Below are 19,899 nucleotides of genomic sequence, written 5' to 3' on the forward strand. Positions count from 1 at the left end.
ACGGTCTCCCAGCGATCCGTTGTCCTAATTCCCTCCCCAAGATGGTGCCAGATCCCCGGAAAGACTACCTCTGTCGCTGCAGGAAATGTTTTAGTATGAAGCGAAGCTCCTGCACCCTTGCTTAATGCCGAGGTTGCGAGGGAGGGAGGGCTGGGAAGGGTAACCATAGCTGCTGAAAGAAATTTGACAGATTGTACTCTGAGTGCAGTAAATCGTAGAATCAAAGAATGTTACAGCACAGAGTGAGGCTATTTGGCCCATCGTGCCTGTGCTGGCTCTTTCCAAGAGCGATCCAATTAGTCCCATTCCCCTGCTCTTTCCATGTAGCCCTGCAATTTTTTTCCCCCTTGAAGTGTTAAGTTTTTTTTGCTTCTTTCCTGTGCCTCAAATTTTCTCTAGAAAAGAGAAGGTCGAGGGGTGGCCTAATAGAGCTCTTTAAAAATTATGAAGGGGTTTGACAAGGTAAACGTGGAGAAGATGTTTCCACTTGTAGAGGAGACTACAACTAGCGGCCACAAATACAAGATAGTCACCAATAAATCCAATCGGGAATTCAGGAGAAACTTATTTACCCAGAGAGTGATTAGAATATGGAACTCGCTACCACAAGGAGTGGTTGAGGCAAATAGCAGAGATGCATTTAAGGGGAAGCTAGATAAGCACATGAGAGAGGAAGGAATAGAAGGACATGCTGTTAGGGATAGATGATGAGTAGTTGGTGGAGACTAGTGTAGAGAATAAACACCGGCATAGACCAGTTGGGTTGTATGGCCTGTTTGCCTTAAATTCTATTTAATTCTAAGGAACTGAAGGAACACTTAATGATGACCGCTCCATGTGTGTCAGGAATACACGGTAGCTGATCTGTGGTGGTTGTCTTGGATAGTCTGGCCTTGGGCACTTGCTGGAAAGGTATCAGACTAGGTGCCCGCTGAAGGTCCGTTATCATGGTTACGGTAGTGTAGTGACTATATCACTGGACTAATAACCCAGAGGCCTGGACTAATAATCCAGAGAACTCCAACCATAGCAGTTTGAGAGCTCGAATTCAGTTTTTTAAAATCTGGAAATTAAAAGACAGCATCAGTAAAAGTGACCATGAAGCATTTTCAGGATTTGGAGATGGGGGGAAGAAAGGAATGTAACCCAACCTTTTCTCCTGAAAGGTAAAGGCTGGGAGAGGATATGATAGAAATGTTTAATATTTTGAAAGGTTTGGATAACTTGGATCCAAGTAAAATTTTCTGCCGTGTACACAATTTAAGCGCAGGGCGTCGTGTTTACAAGTTAAGGACAGCAAAAGAAAATAGGAAATGCATGAGGATTTTTTTTTTAACCAAAAGGGTGGTAGGTATGTGGAACAAGAAATCCTAATGGGTTTCAAGACGGAATTGGACGGATTCTTGTCAACAAATGGGAATCAGGGTTATTAGAAATATGTCATGGGAATAGCGTGGATAGGCAGGCTAGATGGAACGAAGGCCTTCTACTGCCGGAAACAGTTACTATGTAATATGTGAGGGTGACACACTGCCCCCACCCCCTCTGCCCACCTTCCCCCGCTCCCCCACTGATGGGCCTGTGCAATATGGCGGAACTACATCGTTGCTTGGGTGCATCTGTCTTAAGATTGTCGTTCTCTTTGTGACAGAAAGTTATGACACTAACTACCATAAAACCATTTAGTTCTTTGAAGGTAAAGAGCTCCGTTTAAAGCAAGAATACTTTGTGGTAGCTGCCTCACTCCAGGACCTCATCCGTCGCTTCAAGTCTTCAAAGTTTGGCTGTCGGGATCCAATCCGGACCTCATTTGAAACATTCCCAGACAAGGTAAGATTCCCAAGGATTATAAATTAGCAGGAATGATCTTAGCTGGAGCATAATTGAATACACTGAGCAGTGCAGTGATTTGGGGCTGCAACATCAAGGCAGCATTTGACCGAGTGTGGCATCAAGGAGCCCGAGTAAAACTGAAGTCAATGGGAATCGGGGGGAAAACTCTCCACTGGCTGGAGTCATACCTAGCACAAAGGAAGATGGTTGTAGTGGTTGAAGGTCAATCATCTCAGCCCCAGGACATGGCTGCAGGAGTTCCTCAGGGCAGTGTCCTAGGCCCAACCATCTTCAGCTGCTTCATCAATGACCTTCCCTCCAACATAAGGTTCAGAAGTGGGGATGTTCGCTGATGATTGCAGAGTGTTCAGTTTCATTCGCAACTCCTCAGATAATGAAGCAGTCCATGCCCACATGCAGCAAGACCTGGACGACATTTAGACTTGGGCTGATAAGTGGCAGGTAACATTTGTGCCACCCAAGTGCCAGGCAATGACCATCTTCAACAAGTGAGAATCTGAGAAGCAGTGAACTTGCTGGTTTCTGATTAGATCTTGGCTATAACTGGTCACTTGCTCCAACAATGATCAGTTACTGTGAGGCTCCGCTACAGTCCGACAGAATTGGTATTGTCTAGGGCAGGGGTTCTCAACCTGGTGGTCCGGTCCGCGAGAAGATTTCAGGGGATTCACCAGTTGGTTTGTCCCATCAATATACAGGGAGACTACTGATGTATATGGCATCAACATCAGTAGTCAATTCAGGTTCTTACTGTTGGACACCATTTGACAAGTCCCTTGAATGACTTTTAGAGGAGTATTTATGTAGGTAAGTTTTTTTGATCCAGCGCTAATAGCTTCAAAGTTCATAACGACTCAGCACTTTTAATTATTAAATAAAATAGTGGAAATTGTAACCTGAGTCGGGGAGGTGGGGAAATCCACGAGTTAGTCGGCGTTGCGTGGGCCGAGGTAGCGCAAGCCTTCCTTTCAACACTTTTCTTTCCCCTTGTGTGGAGCCGTCCTGTGTCGTTTGAAAAGAGCGGCGTCAATGGAGAGAGTACGTGCGCCACATGGCCTTGCGAGGGAAAGATAGAGACTGGCATAATTTGAATGGAGGCTACCTATATCTCTTATGAAGCTGCTTCAATCTGCAGATACAGCAGCCGCAAGCCTGCACTGGTGAATCGCCTCCCCAGCTTATGTAGCGTATCAGCGTTTCTGTAGCTACAAATGGACGAGTTTGAGCACTGAGGAGGGGGCGATCAATAAATATAAGGGCGTTAAAGGATAATGTGTGACAACATTGCAAAGAGTTGTTTGGAGATGAATGGTCCAGACATATAAAGTGAGATAGAAGATTGGACTGTTGTGAATGTTGATATTGTTCCAGTGACTCCACACCCTCTCGCCCTCCCTCCTATACATGGCTCACTGACGCTCTCTGGTCAGATTCGTTGGTGAAATTTTCACTCCCAGGTGATTCAACGTTCGTCCAAGTTTGAGAAATGTTTTAGAAACACTTCTGGATATCTTCTGAGAGAGTAAAATGCTTATTTGTAACTTATTATTCGTGTGATTCCCAATGCAAAAAGCAAACCCATGATATTCAGCGGAGGGCTTTTAATCTCAAGTGATGGGCTGTTTTGCTTCATTGACGCAGGGACGTGTAACGACTCCCATTCTACAGGTAGAATCTGAGAGTTAAAAGGCACAAAAAAACAAGATAGAGGCGTCTGTCCCTCCTTTCCTTCCTTCCTTGTGACTCGCCTTCCCTCCTTCCTTCCTTGTGACTCGCCTTCCCTCCTTCCTTCCTTGTGATTCGCTTTCCCTCCTTCCTTCCTTGTGACTCACCTTCCCTCCTTCTTTCCGTGTGACTCACCTTCCCTCCTTCTTTCCGTGTGACTCGCCTTCCTTCCGTCCGTGTGACTCGCCTTCCTTCCGTCCGTGTGACTCGCCTTCCTTCCGTCCGTGTGACTCGCCTTCCTTCCGTCCGTGTGACTCGCCTTCCTTCCGTCCGTGTGACTCGCCTTCCTTCCGTCCGTGTGACTCGCCTTCCTTCCGTCCGTGTGACTCGCCTTCCTTCCGTCCGTGTGACTCGCCTTCCTTCCGTCCGTGTGACTCGCCTTCCTTCTGTCCGTGTGACTCGCCTTCCTTCCGTCCGTGTGACTCGCCTTCCTTCCGTCCGTGTGACTCGCCTTCCTTCCGTCCGTGTGACTCGCCTTCCTTCCGTCCGTGTGACTCGCCTTCCTTCCGTCCGTGTGACTCGCCTTCCTTCCTTCCGTCCGTGTGACTCGCCTTCCTTCCGTCCGTGTGACTCGCCTTCCTTCCTTCCGTCCGTGTGACTCGCCTTCCTTCCGTCCGTGTGACTCGCCTTCCTTCCGTCTGTGTGACTCGCCTTCCTTCCTTCCTTCCTTCCGTCCGTGTGACTCGCCTTCCTTCCGTCCGTGTGACTCGCCTTCCTTCCGTCCGTGTGACTCGCCTTCCTTCCGTCCGTGTGACTCGCCTTCCTTCCGTCCGTGTGACTCGCCTTCCTTCCTTCCGTCCGTGTGACTCGCCTTCCTTCCGTCTGTGTGACTCGCCTTCCTTCCTTCCTTCCTTCCGTCCGTGTGACTCGCCTTCCTTCCGTCCGTGTGACTCGCCTTCCTTCCGTCCGTGTGACTCGCCTTCCTTCCGTCCGTGTGACTCGCCTTCCTTCCGTCCGTGTGACTCGCCTTCCTTCCGTCCGTGTGACTCGCCTTCCTTCCGTCCGTGTGACTCGCCTTCCTTCCGTCCGTGTGACTCGCCTTCCTTCCGTCCGTGTGACTCGCCTTCCTTCCGTCCGTGTGACTCGCCTTCCTTCCGTCCGTGTGACTCGCCTTCCTTCCTTCCTTCCGTGTGACTCGCCTTCCTTCCTTCCTTCCGTGTGACTCGTCTTCCTTCCTTCCTTCCGTGTGACTCGCCTTCCCTCCTTCCTTCCTTCCTTCCTTCCTTGTGACTCGCCTTCCTTCCGTCCGTGTGACTCGCCTTCCTTCCTTCCTTCCGTGTGACTCGCCTTCCTTCCTTCCTTCCGTGTGACTCTCCTTCCCTCCTTCCTTCCTTCCTTCCTTCCTTCCTTGTGACTCGCCTTCCTTCCGTCCGTGTGACTCGCCTTCCTTCCTTCCGTGTGACTCGTCTTCCTTCCTTCCTTCCTTCCTTCCTTCCTTCGTGTGACTCGCCTTCCTTCCGTCCGTGTGACTCGCCTTCCTTCCGTCCGTGTGACTCGCCTTCCTTCCGTCCGTGTGACTCGCCTTCCTTCCTTCCTTCCGTGTGACTCGTCTTCCTTCCTTCCTTCCTTCCTTCCGTGTGACTCGCCTTCCTTCCGTCCGTGTGACTCGCCTTCCTTCCTTCCGTGTGACTCGCCTTCCTTCCGTCCGTGTGACTCGCCTTCCTTCCTTCCGTGTGACTCACCTTCCTTCCTTCTGTGTGACTCGCCTTCCTTCCTTCCTTCCGTGTGACTCGCCTGCCTTCCTTCCTTCCTTCCTTCCTTCCGTCTCTCCTTCCTTCCTTCCGTGTGACTTTCCTTCCTTCCCTCCTTCCGTGTGACTCTCCTTCCTTCCTTCCTTCCTTCCTTCCGTGTGACCTTCCTTCCTTCCTTCCTTCCGTGTGACCTTCCTTCCTTCCTTCCGTGTGACCTTCCTTCCTTCCGTGTGACCTTCCTTCCTTCCTTCCGTGTGACCTTCCTTCCTTCCTTCCTTCCTTCCTTCCTTCCGTGTGACCTTCCTTCCTTCCTTCCTTCCTTCCTTCCGTGTGACCTTCCTTCCTTCCTTCCTTCCTTCCTTCCGTGTGACCTTCCTTCCTTCCGTGTGACCTTCCTTCAATATCTTCAGTCTGAGTTAACAAAATAACTGAAGACGTTATAACAATTTGCCTCGCAACTCAGACTCACAGCTTTATATTCATGGCCTAGTCTGGCCGCTCGTGTCCTTTGAGATGCCGCCGGCTATTTGTGAAAGGTTTGGGGAGGAGGAAAGAGGGGGGTGCTGCCTTTGTCACTAAAGGATTTATGGCGATGAGGAAGGTGGGCAAAGTCGCTCAATGCCTTGTTTATTTCTCCATTCCTCTCGTGCCATCCGCCTCCACCATTACTGGTGTTGTTAATTCAAGTCGCTGGCTTTCATCACCGTGTTGGGTTTGGTATCAAAGTAAGAGGGAAGGTCTGCTTCATCCATTTGGCCCACTCATCCATCTTTGTTTCATTTTTCTCTCTCATTTCCTTTTTTTCTTTCTTTCTCTCATTCTTTCTGCCTCTCTTTCATTCTCTCTTGATCTTTCTCTGCCTCTCTTGCGTTCTCGCTCTCTCTGCCTCCCTTGTTCTTCTTCTTTCCCTCCCCTGCGGAATGCAGGAAGGTATTAACAGGAATTTTGGGCCTGCCAATCCATTCCTGAGAGTTTGATAGAACATTCTTGATGTACATGTCCGTCTTTGTTTCTTTTCTTTTCTTTCCTTTCCTCCTTTCTCTCTGTCATTCTCGTTCAGCCTGGCCCCCTCTCCCTGGGCCGGCCCCTTCTCCCCAGCCCGGCCCCGCCTCTCTCTCTCTCTCCCCAGTCTCCTCTCTCTCTCTCTCTCTCTCTCTTTTTCTCTTTTCTCTTCTCTCCACCACCCCCCCCCCCCCCCCCCGACCTGGTCCCCCCTCTCTCTCTCTCGCTCTCTCTCTTTCTTTCTTTCTCTCTCTCTCTCTCTCTTTCTTTCTTTTGCTCTCTCTCGCTCTTTCTCTCTCCCCAGCCCCGCCCCGCCTCTCTCCCCGGTCTGTCTCTCTCTTGTTTTCCCCTCCCCGACATGGAGTTGGTTTATTACCAATCCAAGAAATAGCTGCACTGGCGCAGTGATGACTCGGCAGGATGAACAAACCCATAAATAAGCAATTGTTTTGAAGCCACGATCGATGGACTTGGGTTGCTGATGTGGTTGATGGCTCTGTGCCATGCAGGAAGGGCAGATTAAATTACTGAGAGTTGTGAGAAGTCTGCCCACAGTTGGATGGGAAGGTTCTAATCCCAGCAATAAGGCACAATCCGTGATAGAGACAGCTTATGCAGTAAAGTGAAAGAAAGAAAAATACCTGCATTTATATAGCATGTCTTGATCTCAGGATGCCCTAAAGTGCTTTAAAATGAAGTACTTATGAAGCGTAGTCAGTGTTGTAATGTAGGTAACACGGCAGCAAATTTGTGCACAGTAAGGTCCCATGAACAGCAATGAGATAATGACCAGATAATCTGTTTTTAGTGATGTTAGTTGAGTGATAAATATTGGCCAGGACACCAGGGAGAATTCCCCTTCCCTGCTCTTCTTTGAAATAGTGCCATGGGATCTTTTCCATCCATCTGAGAGGATAACTGTCTCATCCGAAAGGCAGCACTCCCTCAGTACTCCACTGGGAGTGTCAGCACAGACTTAGTGCTCAAGTCTCTGAGCGGAACTTGAACCCACAACTTTCTGACTCGAAGACAAGGGTGCTGCCACTGAGCTATGGGTAACACCGAAATAACTCGCATGCAAGAAAGAAAGAAAGCCTTGCATTTATAGAGCGCCTTTCATGACCACCGGACGTCTCAAAGTGCTTTACAGCCAATGAAGTACTTTTTGAAGTGGAGTCACTGTTGTAATGTAGAGGAAGTAAAGCTGCCAACCTACGAGAGAGAGAATGGACATTTATATCCTGGTGCCCAATTAATGGGCAGACCTGGAGGCAAACTTGGAATCACCAGTTGCATTTACGAACTGTGTGTGTGGGGTTGCTCAGAGTTTCTGTACACTTCCCATTTCACTCTTCAGTGAACCTGATGGGTAGGTAGACATCTTATCGATACATTAAAAGGTATTAAAGCTGATGTTCCTGTGTTCACAGGTTGCCATTCAGCTCAATGACACCCATCCTGCCCTGGCCATTCCTGAGCTGATGAGAATCCTGATGGACGTGGAGAAGCTGGATTGGGAAAAGGTACGTGTTTGACAAGTAATTTCCATTTATCATTTTCAACAAAAAACACCATCCTGGACACTTTACTACAACAACAACAGTGTGCATTTATATAGCCCCTTTAATGTAGTAAAATGTCCAACGGTGCTTCACAGAAGCGTTATCAGTCAAAATTTGACACTGAGCCACATAAAAGGATATTGGAACAGGTGACCGAAAGAGGTAGGTTTTTAAGGATTGAGACTTAAAGGAGGAAAGATAAGTCGAGAGCTGTAGAGATTTAGGGTGGTAATTCCAGAGCTTAGGGCCTAGGCAGCTGAAGGCACGGCCGACAATGGTGGAGCGAAGGAAATCGGGGATGTGCAAGAGGCCAGAATTGGAGGATCGCTGAGAGCTCGGAGGGTTCTAGGGCTGGAGGAGGTTGCAGAGATGGGGAGGGGCAAGGCTGTGGAAAGATTTGAACATATGGATTAGAATTTTTAAATCAAGGCATTGCTGGACCAGGAGCCAATGTAGGTCAGCAAGGATAGGGGTGATGGTTATCTTCATTCTGTGAATGACTATCCATCTTTCACCAACGTGGGAAGGTTCTTTGACCAGGCCGGAGCAGGCCAGATGCTGAACAGTGCAGGTGAATAGAAGAATACAAGTAAGGAGGTCAGGCCTGTTTTATATTTCATAAGATACAGGTTAAATTCAGATTTGAGATGCTGACCATCCATCCTACAGGAGCTCTAATTAATGTTCTGAACTGGAATCTTAAAAGCAAAATTTTAGTTAACGTGAGTGAATGTTTTCTTGTTGGACATGTTCTGGCTGTGACCCAGCCTGTTGCTGGGAATCCTGTGCACAGTCTGTTCTGGCAGATGCCTATCCACTTGCCTGAGTACACAGCAGGGAGGCTGCCTCTCAGTTGTGCCTTTGCATCACAGACCTACCTGTCTTAAGCAGCGGGCTTTGGGCCAGTAAAAACCCAACTGGTTCACTTGTGTTCTTTAGGGAAGGAAATCTGCCATCCTTACCCGGTCTGGCCTACATGTGATTCCAATCCCGTGCCAATGTGGTTGACCCTTAACTGTCCTCTGATGTGGCCTAGCAAGCCTTTCAGTTGTATAAAACTTTATCAGGGCAACATGGGATGGGCAATAAATGCCAGCCTTGCCAGTGATGCCCACATCCCGAGATGGCATAATTAAAAGCAACCATTTAAAAAATTTTTTAAAGACTTCAATTGATCTGAAATTTAAAAGCGCACTGCCATCATTAACATGCATTTCTAGCGGTTACATCTGTTTTTGTTTGGGAAGGGAGACGAGATGGTCAACAGCACAGTGAGGAAACACGGCGTCACGTTCTGCATTGGACACGGTTTGCGTCATCCTTTTTCAGACATTGCCCCTTTAATTGAATTGACAGGGAAAGAGGGAAAGCAATCCAGCGACCGTTTATATCCAGAAGAGTTTTGGGGTTGAGAAGTCTGTTTGAATGTTGCCTGTCCCTAATCTACAATAGTTCCTCACTTTTTAATTCATTTTTGGGATGAGAGTGTCACTGGCATGGCTGGCATTTGTTGTCCATCCCCCTAGTTGACTTGAGAAGGTAGTGGTGGGCCGCCGCCTTAAACCGCTGCAGTCCATGTTGGGTAGCAGTTTGATGTAACTGAGTGGCTTGCTGGGCCACCTCAGAGGGCAGTTCAGAGTCAACCACATTGGTGTGGGATTAGAGCCACATATAGGCCAGACTGGGTAAGGATGGCGGGTTTCCCTCTCCTAAAGGACATTAGTGAACCAGTTGGGTTTTACTGGCCCAAAACCGGCTGCTTAAAGCAGGTGGGCCTTTTCATCCAGGTGAAAGATTCTGAAATTATACAACTTCAGCTTAACTGCAGAGATGAGTTTATGCTGTGTTTGCACTAACAAGTGCAGGCTCCATTCAGTCCATCTGTGCTCAGCTGTTTCTGCCAATGGTCACCGACCGGTTAGGAGATGGTGGCAGCCTTGTTCAATACTGCTAGATTTTTCTTTTTGTTTAAAAAAGGCTTATTTAAGACTGGAGTCTCTTCAGTCAGAATGACCAGACAAATGCCAAAAGTATCATTAAAATCAGACCGCTGAGTGTGTACCTAGACCAAAGTCTACCTGGTTCGCCTTCTACCATCCTGCTAGTCGCATGATACAATGATAATGGTGTTGTTTGATGCGCTATCAATTACTCAAAAGACTGAGGTTAAGCGAGTAACTAACAGGCTTTTATTAACAAGAGAATGAAGGTGTGCCTCGAGTGGTCGACCAGTCCAGAATACAGAGGGACTGTGGAGCAGTCACCTTTATACCTGGACTCATGGGAGGAGTCAGCCGAGGCATGTACAGACATGTACACAGTGGAATACAAACACTCATACAGGCAGGTATAACAGTGGTTTACCACATTCACCCCTTGTTTAAAAATGAGTCCGGCGGGGTGAAGTGTATTAAAAGTTTGTGTATTGGAGTCTCTCCGGAGGTCTTGTCTGCCGCTGTGATCGACGTGGCGACGGCAGGGGTAGTGAAGCTTCCGGCGTCGAGTCCCGCGTAGGCTGGGGCACTGGTGTGTAGTCCTCGTGGGTGTCGAGCGGGTCACGGGGCCCAGGCGTGCCGTCTGCTGGGGTTGGATATTGGATCGTGGGGGGGGTGGTAGTGGATAGTGGGTTACTGGGGCCCCCGAGGGTGCGAGGTCTCGTATGGAGACTGTGTCCTCCCGCCCGTCCGGGTATGCAATGTAAGCATACTGGGGGTTGGCGTGGAGGAGGTCGACCCTCTCGACCAGGGGGTCCGTTTTATGGGTCCTCACGTGTCTTCTCAGTAGGACCGGCCCTGGGGACGTCAGCCATGGCGGTAGCGATGTCCCCGATGTGGACTTCCTTGGGAAGACAAACATTTTCTCATGAGGGGTGGCGTTAGTGGCAGTGCAGAGCAGTGACCGAATCGAGTGGAGCGCATCGGGGAGCACATCCTGCCAGCGGGAGGTCGGAAGGCCCCTAGACTTTAAGGCTAGCAGGGCGGCCTTCCAAACTGTCGCATTCTCTCTTTCCACCTGCCCGTTCCCCCGGGGGTTGTAACTGGTGGTCCTGCTTGTGGCAATACCCCTAGTGAGCAGGTACTGGCGGAGTTCGTCGCTCAAACGATGAGCCCCGGTCGCTATGGATATAGCTGGGGAAACCGAACAGGGTGAAGAGGTCATTTAGGCCTAGAAATTCAGTTGGGCGCGCCAGCCATTAGCGCCTTAGGAGGAGTAGGTCTCGAGCGCTAGGCGCTTATCGCCCGGGCGCAGCGCGATCTGTGCCTCTCCCCAACTTCAGGACACATTTAGCGCCGGCGCAAAGTCTTAGCGCGCGCCCTGCTGCGCGCGCAGATCATGACGTCATTTAATAGTGCAACGCCCTTTCTGCGCCCCAAACCGGAACTTCACTCGCGCCGGCCCATTGTGCGCCGGGCGGCCCGAGCGACTGTGAAGTGGAACGGTACACAGGCCAGCCGGGCCGCGGGGAGCGCAAATTAAAGGGCACTTACCCAGCAGTATAAAGCCCAGCCATTTTGCAGCATTCACTCTTGAGCAACGGTTTTTTGGACAGAGACCAAGGAGGAGAGTTTACTGGTTTGGACCAACACTTGGACAGGTATTTTTGGCTCAGGCCAGAGCTTACCAATTACCTTTGCCTTCATTCAGAGCTCAGTGTTTGCCAGCATATAATGGGGGCTGCATTGGGTGGCAACGCAGAATTTCAGCCTTATGCCAGAAGGGCTTACAGACGCCGTGAGAGAGTGGCAGCCCTGGCTAGACGCAGAGGGGGCAACAGGCGTCGCCAACTGAGGCCTTACCCACGCAGGGTATACCGCCAGCAGACCTCCTATCTGACCATGTCTGCCGCGATGTGTGTTAGGAGGCTGCGATTCCGAAGGGAGGTGGTTGCAGACATCTGCCGGCTGCTTCAGAGAGATCTGCAGCCACAGCTGATGCGCAGGACGTCTCTGTCGGTGGCAGTGAAGGTGACGGTGGCTCTCAACTTCTATGCCTCCGGCTCCTTCCAATCCGCTACTGGGGACATCGCTAACATCTCCCAGTTCGCCATGCATTGCTGCATCCGCCAGGTGACCGAAGCCCTTTTCAGAAGGAGAGTAACTGGTAGAATAGATGGGGGAGAGCCAGTAGATGTGGTGTACCTGGACTTCCAAAAGGCCTTCGATAAGGTCCCACATAAAAGATTAGCATGGAAAATTGAGGCTCATGGGATAAAGGGGAAAGTTTTGGCGTGGATAGGGAACTGGCTGTCAGATAGAAAACAGAGAGTTGGAATAAACGGCTCATTTTCTGAATGGCAGGCAGTAACAAGTGGGGTACCACAGGGATCTGTCCTGGGCCCCCAGCTGTTCACAATTTACATTAATGACCTGGATCAGGGAGTCGGATGCAGCATTTCCAAATTTGCAGACGACACTAAACTAGGAGGTGGGGTGGGCTCAGAGGAAGAGACCAGGAAGCTCCAGAGCGATTTGGACAGACTGGGCGATTGGGCGGATAAATGGCAGATGCACTATAATGTGGACAAGTGCGAAGTTATCCACCTTGGGTGCAGGAACGGGAGGGCAAATTATTATTTAAATGGCAATAGATTGGGAGAGGGGGAAGTACAGAGAGACCTGGGTGTTCTTGTACACCAGTCACTGAAGGCGAGCATGCAGGTGCAACAGGCGGTCAAGAAGGCAAACGGTATGCTGGCCTTCATAGCAAAAGGGTTAGAATACAGGAACAGGGATACCTTGCTGCAGCTGTACAGGGCACTGGTGAGACCACACCTCGAGTACTGTGTACAGTTTTGGTCGCCTCATCTGAGGAAGGATGTTCTTGCCATGGAGGGGGTGCAGCGGCGATTCACCAGGCTGATACCAGGAATGGCGGGAATGACCTATGAGGAGAGACTATGTAGTTTAGGGATGTACACACTGGAGTTTAGAAGATTGAGAGGGGACCTCATAGAAGTGTATAAAATTCTGACAGGTCTAGACAGACTGGATGCAGAAGGAATGTTTCCCTTGGCGGGTGAAAACAGAACTAGAGGACATAATTTAAGGATAAGGGCTAAACCATTTAGGGCAGAGATGAGGGGGAATTTCTTCACTCAGAGAGTGGTGAACCTGTGGAACTCATTGCCACAGAGGGCAGTGTACGCCAGCTCATTAAATATATTTAAGAGGGAATTAGATATATTTCTACGGGCAAAAGGGGTTAAGGGTTACGGAGAGAAGGCGGGGACGGGATACTGAATTAAAGGATCAGCCATGATCTCATTAAATGGCGGAGCAGGCACGAAGGGCCGAATGGCCTACTCCTGCTCCTATCTTCTATGTATCTATGTATCTATGTATCAATTCATCTCCTTCCCCATGACCCTGGACAAGCAGCAGCAGCGTGCAGTGGGGTTTGCAAGAATAGCGGGCTTCCCCATGGTGCAGGGCGCCATTGACTGCACGCATGTGGCTTTGCGGGCACCTCTTGAGCATGCCGAGGAGTACCGCAACCGGAAGGGCTACCATTCCCTCAATGTACAGCTGGTGTGTGACCACAGGCAGCGCATCCTAGCTGTCAATGCCCGCTTTCCAGGCAGCAGCCACGATGCCTTTATCCTGCGACAGACAACTGTGGCTGACATGTTCCAGGCACAGCCTCCCCCAAGAGGATGGCTTATCGGGGACAAAGGCTATCCTTTGTGTACCTGGCTCATGACCCCGCTCCGCGCGCCCACGACCCCTGCTGAAGAGGCATACAACGAGAGCCATCAAGCGACGAGGAACCTCATAGAACAAACAATCGGCGTGCTCAAGCAATGGTTCCACTGTCTCGATCGCTCCGGGAGAGCCCTCCAGTATTCGCAGGATCGAGTCTCCCAATTCGTCGTCGTTTGCTGCATGCTGCACAACCTGGCTATCCGCAGGACTCGGGCACTGCCACCTCACGTTGGACCACCACCTCAGGAGGAGGAGCATGAGGAGGACGAGGAGTACCAGCCCAGGAGGGACGCACAAGGTCCAAGGGCCGCCCGTCGGCGGCTTATTGAACGTCACTTCTAGGCCCCCTGTCAGGGAATGGCTTGTGCCAATGATAGAACATGATTGCAGCCACTCCGCAAGCCCTCAGCCGGCTAAGGCAACAAACACTTCAAAGATCAAACATGGACAATGTGAATAAATAAAAAGCTTTATTGTACAAACTCTGGGCCCTTCCCACATGAAAACCAAAAACAGACGAAACCCCCAAAAAACACTCAAACACATTACTCGCTCCCACAACCTGGAGAGGATTAACAAAATAGGGCAACTAAAATGGCCGTCATTCTCGGCCTTCGTCAAAAACAAACATCACATCATCGGCCTTCAAAAAACAAACGTCCAATTCTCGGCCTCAAGAAACAAACACAAATGGCCACACATTCGACTATTTGGCCCGCTAGGGCGATGCCTTGGCCATCTTTGGGTGGCCCCTGCCCGCCCTGCTGCTCCGCCTCAAAGTAAGGCCATTGGCTGCTGCAAGGCTGGGGGCAGGCTCCTGAGGGGCACATGTCGTGACGGCAGATGCCCTTGGGGGTCGGCCTAGTCGAGGTCTGGCCGTCGAGCGGGCGGCTGTTGATTGCTGCAGCTGTGGCTGGCCAGCATCAGTCGCTGCAGCAGCTCCTGGCAGCTCCACTGGGGGAGTGGCAGTGGCGGCTGGAGGAATGGCGGCAAGCTGGCGGATGGCAGGCGCTCGCTGGTCGCCTGAGACACTGGCACTCGCCCGGGCCAGCACTGCAGCATGCGCACCAATCTGCCGAGGGACAGACCGCTGTGCTGCTGCAGCGCGCCGGGTGCCCTGGCGATGCCTGGCTGACACAGCGAGTGTGGCAGCAGTGAGTGCCCGTGTTGACCTGTTCACTGACCGCAGCAGAGCAGCCAGTGACTGGACGGCACCACTAATCACCTGGCCAGTCGCTGACAGATCTGCCCGGTATTCCGCCCGACTGGTGGCCTCTAAGGGCCCGAACTCGGCCACACTCCGAGAGAGGGAATCGATGGACTCAGGCAACCGTGCCACTGCCGCCATGAGCTCCATGTGCCGGCGCTCCGAGTCCGCGGACAAGTCTTTGAGGCGTTCCATCTCCTCGGCGAAGAGCATCTCCTGACTGGAGGCCGGACTCTCCCTCTGGGGAGAAGGCCGCCGAGCTGGCCGACCGTTGCTGGAGGCCGCTGGGCCCAGCAATTGGACTCCCCTCCGACGCATCCCCCCTCTGGGGAGAAGGCCGCCGAGCTTCCACCCCCCTCCCGCCTTTCTGCAGCACGCAGGTCCCAGAAGCTCCCCTCCCCTTTGACACTTCCGCCACGCTGCCCTCCAGGGAAGACGTGTCCCCTACATTGGCCTGGGTGGCCGCGGCTGAGGGTTCCCCTGATGGGCCGCCTTCCTCTTGCTCCTCCTCCTGCTCCTCCTCGGAGGGTCTGTCACTGGCAAGTTGAGGGACCTCCTCTTGACCATCTGAAAGCAGGAAGGCACAAGAGTAGCTTTAGAGTGAGGAGAGGGCGTCAGTGCGGGATGCATGAGTGGTGGCATTCAGCGCATTGGTCGGACAGTGGCAAAGGATGTAGATCTGATGCGCAAGTGGGACGAGAGAGGTGCAAAAGGTGATGTCCTTACCATTGCTGCCCAGAACAGGGTCGGCATCTCCACATGCAACGGGCCCAATCACCCGGCCACCCATGAGGCGCTCCACGCGATGTTGCAGGTCGGTGAGTGGCTGGATATGGGGTCGTCCTCCCCCGGTCGCAGTCCGGCTCTTGCGATTATTCGCCAGCTTGGCCTGCAAGAGAAAGGACGGCCTCTAAGTACAGTGTGTCGCCGTGATCTTGTGTACACTGCCTCCCATGGTGGAATAGCCTGGCCAGTGTGTCGCCATGATCTGGTGTGCACTGCCTCCCATGGTGGAATAGCCTGGCCAGTGTGTCGCCATGATCTGGTGTGCACTGCCTCCCATGGTGGAATAGCCTGGCCAGTGTGTCGCCATGATCTGCTGTGCACTGCCTCCCATGGTGGAATAGCTTGGCCAGTGTGTTCAGTGCAGAATGTGCAATTGATGCTCATGCCTGTGCCATAGCTGCTGGATGAAGGCTGGCCATTAGAGCTTTCAGGTCCCTTTGCCCATAATGTGAGGTGCACATGCAAGGATGAGGAGGTCATTGGAAAGGTTACTCACCCTGACAATGCGTGTGAGGTCATTTAACTTTTTGTGGCATTGGGCACCGGTCCTGGGGACGTCGCTGTTGGCTGACAGCTTGCTGGCGACATGCCTCCAGGCTCTCCTGCAGACGCGGACCGTCGCCTTCTTGCCATTGTCCGGGTACAAAACATGGCGCCTCTTCTCCACAGCAGCAAGCAGCACACTCAGATCATGCTCTGAGAAGCGCTGCGCACGTTCACGGGCCTTCTCCATGTCTTCAGGCGCTATTTGGGTCCAGCAGCAGTGTTCAGGCCTAGCTGGAGGGCTCCACTATCCAGGGCGTGGCAGCAGACACAGTCGACCCTTCCCCCTTAAGAGCTGGCCGGCGCCAGGGTGTCTGCTGTCAATCACGAGATGGCCGCACCTGCGCTGCGCCCGGCCTCGGCGCTATCGATCACCACCTCCGGCTTAGCGCCCAAAGAGAGGCGTCCAGCAGCAGTTTTAGCGCTCGCCCGAACTAGTAGGGCGAAGCTAATGAATATCGGAGAAGTGGCCTAGATTTGGCGGCGGCCACAAACTTTAGCGGACACCCCACTTTAGCGCCCCAAAAGTGGCGTCAATGAATTTCTAGGCCTTAATGACCGTGGCACTGGTCATGTCCGGGCAGGGGATGGCGAACGGGAAACGGGAGTACTCATCAATAATGTTGAGGAAGTACACATTACAGTCAGAGGAGGGGAGAGGCCCTTTAAAATCAACACTCAGGCGCTCGAAGGGGCGAGTGGCTTTTATCAGGTGAGCCCTGTCTGGTCTATAAAAGTGCGGTTTGCACTCAGCGCAGACTTGGCAGTTCCTGGTCATGGTCCTGACCTCAATGGAGTAAGGCAGGTTGCGGGCCTTGATGAAGTGGAAGAACCTGGTGACCCCCGGGTGGCAGAGGTCATTGTGGAGGGCCCGCAGTCTATCGATCTGCACGCTGGCGCAGGTGCCACGCGATAGAGCATCCGGGGGTTCATTGAGCTTCCCGGGCTGGTACAAGATCTCGTAATTGTAGGTGGAAAGTTCGATTCTCCACCTCAAGATCTTGTCGTTTTTGATTTTGCCCCTCTGCTTGTTGTTAAACATAAAAGCAACTGAACGCTGGTCAGTGAGCAGGGTAAATTGTTTTCCGGCCAGGTAGTGCCTCCAGTGACGCACAGCCTCCACAATAGCCTGGGCCTCCTTCTCAACAGCGGAGTGTCTGGTCTCCGGGCCTTGGAGGGTTCGTGAAAAGAAGGCCACGGGTCTCCCCGCCTGATTTAAGGGTAGCGGCCAGGGCAAAGTCGGACGCGTCGCTTTCCACCCGGAAGGGGATGGATTCGTCCACTGCGTGCATGGTGGCTTTGGCAATGTCTTCCTTGATACGGTGGAAGGCTAAGCGGGCCTCTGCCGTCAAGGGAAAAGAGGTGGACTTGATCAGCGGACGGGCCTTGTCCGCATAGTAGGGGACCCACTGGGCGTAATAGGAGAAAAACCCTAGGCACCTCTTCAGGGCCTTGAGGCAGTGGGGGTTCCATAAGGGGACGCATCCGGTCGGGGTCGGGACCGATGACTCCGTGTTCCACAACACAGCCAAGGATGGCGAGGCGGGTTGTGCGGAATATGCACTTCTCCTTGTTATACGTCAGGTTCAGGAGTTGGGCGGTGCAGAGGAATTTTTCGAGGTTTGCGTCATGGTCTTGCAAGTCATGGCCGCAGATGGTCACATTGTCCAGATATGGGAAAGTGGCCTGCAATGCATTTTGATCGACCATCCGGTCCATCTCCCTTTGGAAGACGGAGGTGACGCCAAAGGGAACCCTAAGGAAGTGATAGAGGCGGCCGTTTGCCTCAAAGGCAGTATACTGGCGGTCCTCAGGGCGGATAGGGAGCTGGTGGTACGCTGATTTCAGGTCAATGGTCGAGAAGACGCGGTACTGCGCGATCTGGTTGACCATATCAGCTATGCGGGGGAGTGGGTAAGCGTCCAGCAGGGTGTAGCGATTTATTGTCTGGCTGTAGTCGATGACCAGGCGCTGCTTCTCGCCGGTCTTAACGACCACAACCTGGGCTCGCCAGGGGCTGGTGCTGCCCTCAATAATCCCCTCCTTCAGGAGCCGCTCCACTTCGGTTTTAATGAAAACCCTGTCCCCGGCACTGTATCGCCTGCTCTTTGTGGCGATGGGCTTACAGTCGGGGGTGAGGTTAGCAAACAGTGGGGGGCGGGGGGGGGGTGACTCTGAGTGTGGAGAGGTTGCACCTGGTGCGCGGCGGGCAATTTGGAAGCTGCTGGCTGCGGACTGTGAGTGGGGGGAGGGGTCCACCGTACGCCATCGTAACACTTTTAAGGTGGCACTGGAAATCTAACCCCAGTAGGATGGCAGCGCAGAGGTGGGGCAGGACCAGAAGTTTAAAATTATCGTACACAGTCCCATCTACTAAGTGTCACCACGCAGTAGCCGCCAATGTCCGCCGACTGGGACTCGGAGGCCATAGAAATCCGCTGGTGCGCAGGCAGGACTGGGAGAGAGCAACACCGTGTCGGGGTGGATGAAGCTCTCCGTGCTCCCAGAGTCAAAAAGGCAGAGTGTTTCGTGACCATTTACCTTAATGTCCATTGTGGACCGGGCCAGTTGGTGCGGTCTCGCTTGGTCCAGCGTAACGGAGGCCAGCGTAGGGGTCGGTGTGTCGTTGCGGGTATCAGATGAGGCGGTGTTGGGGGCCAAGATGGCGGCTGGCGTCCAAGATGGCGGCATCCATGATCCCCATGTGGCTGGAGGCGTCCAAAATGGCTGCTGTTCCGGTGGTTCGCACATGGCTGGGGAGGCCCAAGATGGCGGCCCGCACGGCCCACACGCGGCGCTGCTGGGGTTCGGGGTGGCTTTGGCCCTGCAGACGCTGGCGTAGTGCCCCTTCTTCCCGCAGCCCGAGCAGATCGCATTTTTCGCCGGGCAGCGTGCTCTGGGGTGTTTGGCCTGGCCACAGAAGTAGCATTTCTGGCCTTGGGACACTGCTGCGGTAGTTGGGCCGTTGCTGGGATGTGGCTGGGGTGGCACGGCGCTATGAGACGGTCCTACCGTGTCCCAGGCTGTCGTTCCCCGCGGCGTCCACGGTGCAGAGGAGTAGGCATCCATGCCCCGGTAGGCTGCGTCCAATGATAGTGTGAGTTCAGAGGCCTTGTTGAGGTCGAGGTCACTCTGCTCCAACAGTCGCTGTCGGGTGTAATTGGACCTGTGGCCCGCCACAAAAGCGTCCCGGATATGTTCCTCTGTGTACACGGCGGCCTTTACATCCTTACAACCACAGGCCCGGCCAAGCACAGACAGTGCCTGAAGGTATTCCTCGGTCGATTCCCCAGGTTGTTGTTTACGACTCCCCAGGAGGTGCCTGGTGTACGCCTCGTTCACTGGGCGCGTGTACTGGTCCTTGAGCTTGAGAGCAGCCGTGTACGAGGTCGCGTCCTGGATGACCGAGTACGCTCGGTGGTCCACTTTGGAGATCAGGACATCCAGTTTGTCCTCATCCGATTTGACCGTTGCAGCGGAGGCGATCAGGAATTTTTCAAAGCACTTAAGCCAGTGAGCAAACTTGGTGGATGCGTCCGCCTTCCGATGGTCTAAGTCCAGGCATGCTGGTGTGAGGATCTTCTCCATTATAAAAAAATCTTGTTAATAAAATTGATGCGCTATCAATTACTCAAAAGACTGAGGTTAAGCGAGTAACTAACAGGCTTTTATTAACAAGAGAATGAAGGTGTGCCTCGCGTGGTCGACCAGTCCAGAATACAGAGGGACTGTGGAGCAGTCACCTTTATACCTGGACTCGTGGGAGGAGTCAGCCGAGGCATGTACAGACATGTACACAGTGGAATACAAACACTCATACAGGCAGG

At 52.5% G+C, this 19,899-nt stretch overlaps 1 protein-coding gene across 1 annotated transcript in view; it reads left to right on the forward strand.

Moving 5' to 3' along the window:
• The window catches only part of pygb (phosphorylase, glycogen; brain), a 124,724-nt gene that overhangs the window by 56,977 nt on the left and 47,848 nt on the right, over nucleotides 1-19,899 (forward strand). The window contains exons 8-9 of the mRNA XM_085977923.1: nucleotides 1,687-1,830; nucleotides 7,703-7,795. Coding sequence (XP_085834049.1) covers nucleotides 1,687-1,830; nucleotides 7,703-7,795 — 237 coding nt within the window. The remainder of the gene's footprint in view (nucleotides 1-1,686; nucleotides 1,831-7,702; nucleotides 7,796-19,899) is intronic.

Source organism: Somniosus microcephalus, chromosome 3, assembly GCF_052327205.1.
Source record: "Somniosus microcephalus isolate GS21.2 chromosome 3, FLI_Smic_1.0, whole genome shotgun sequence".
Lineage (NCBI taxonomy): Eukaryota > Metazoa > Chordata > Chondrichthyes > Squaliformes > Somniosidae > Somniosus > Somniosus microcephalus.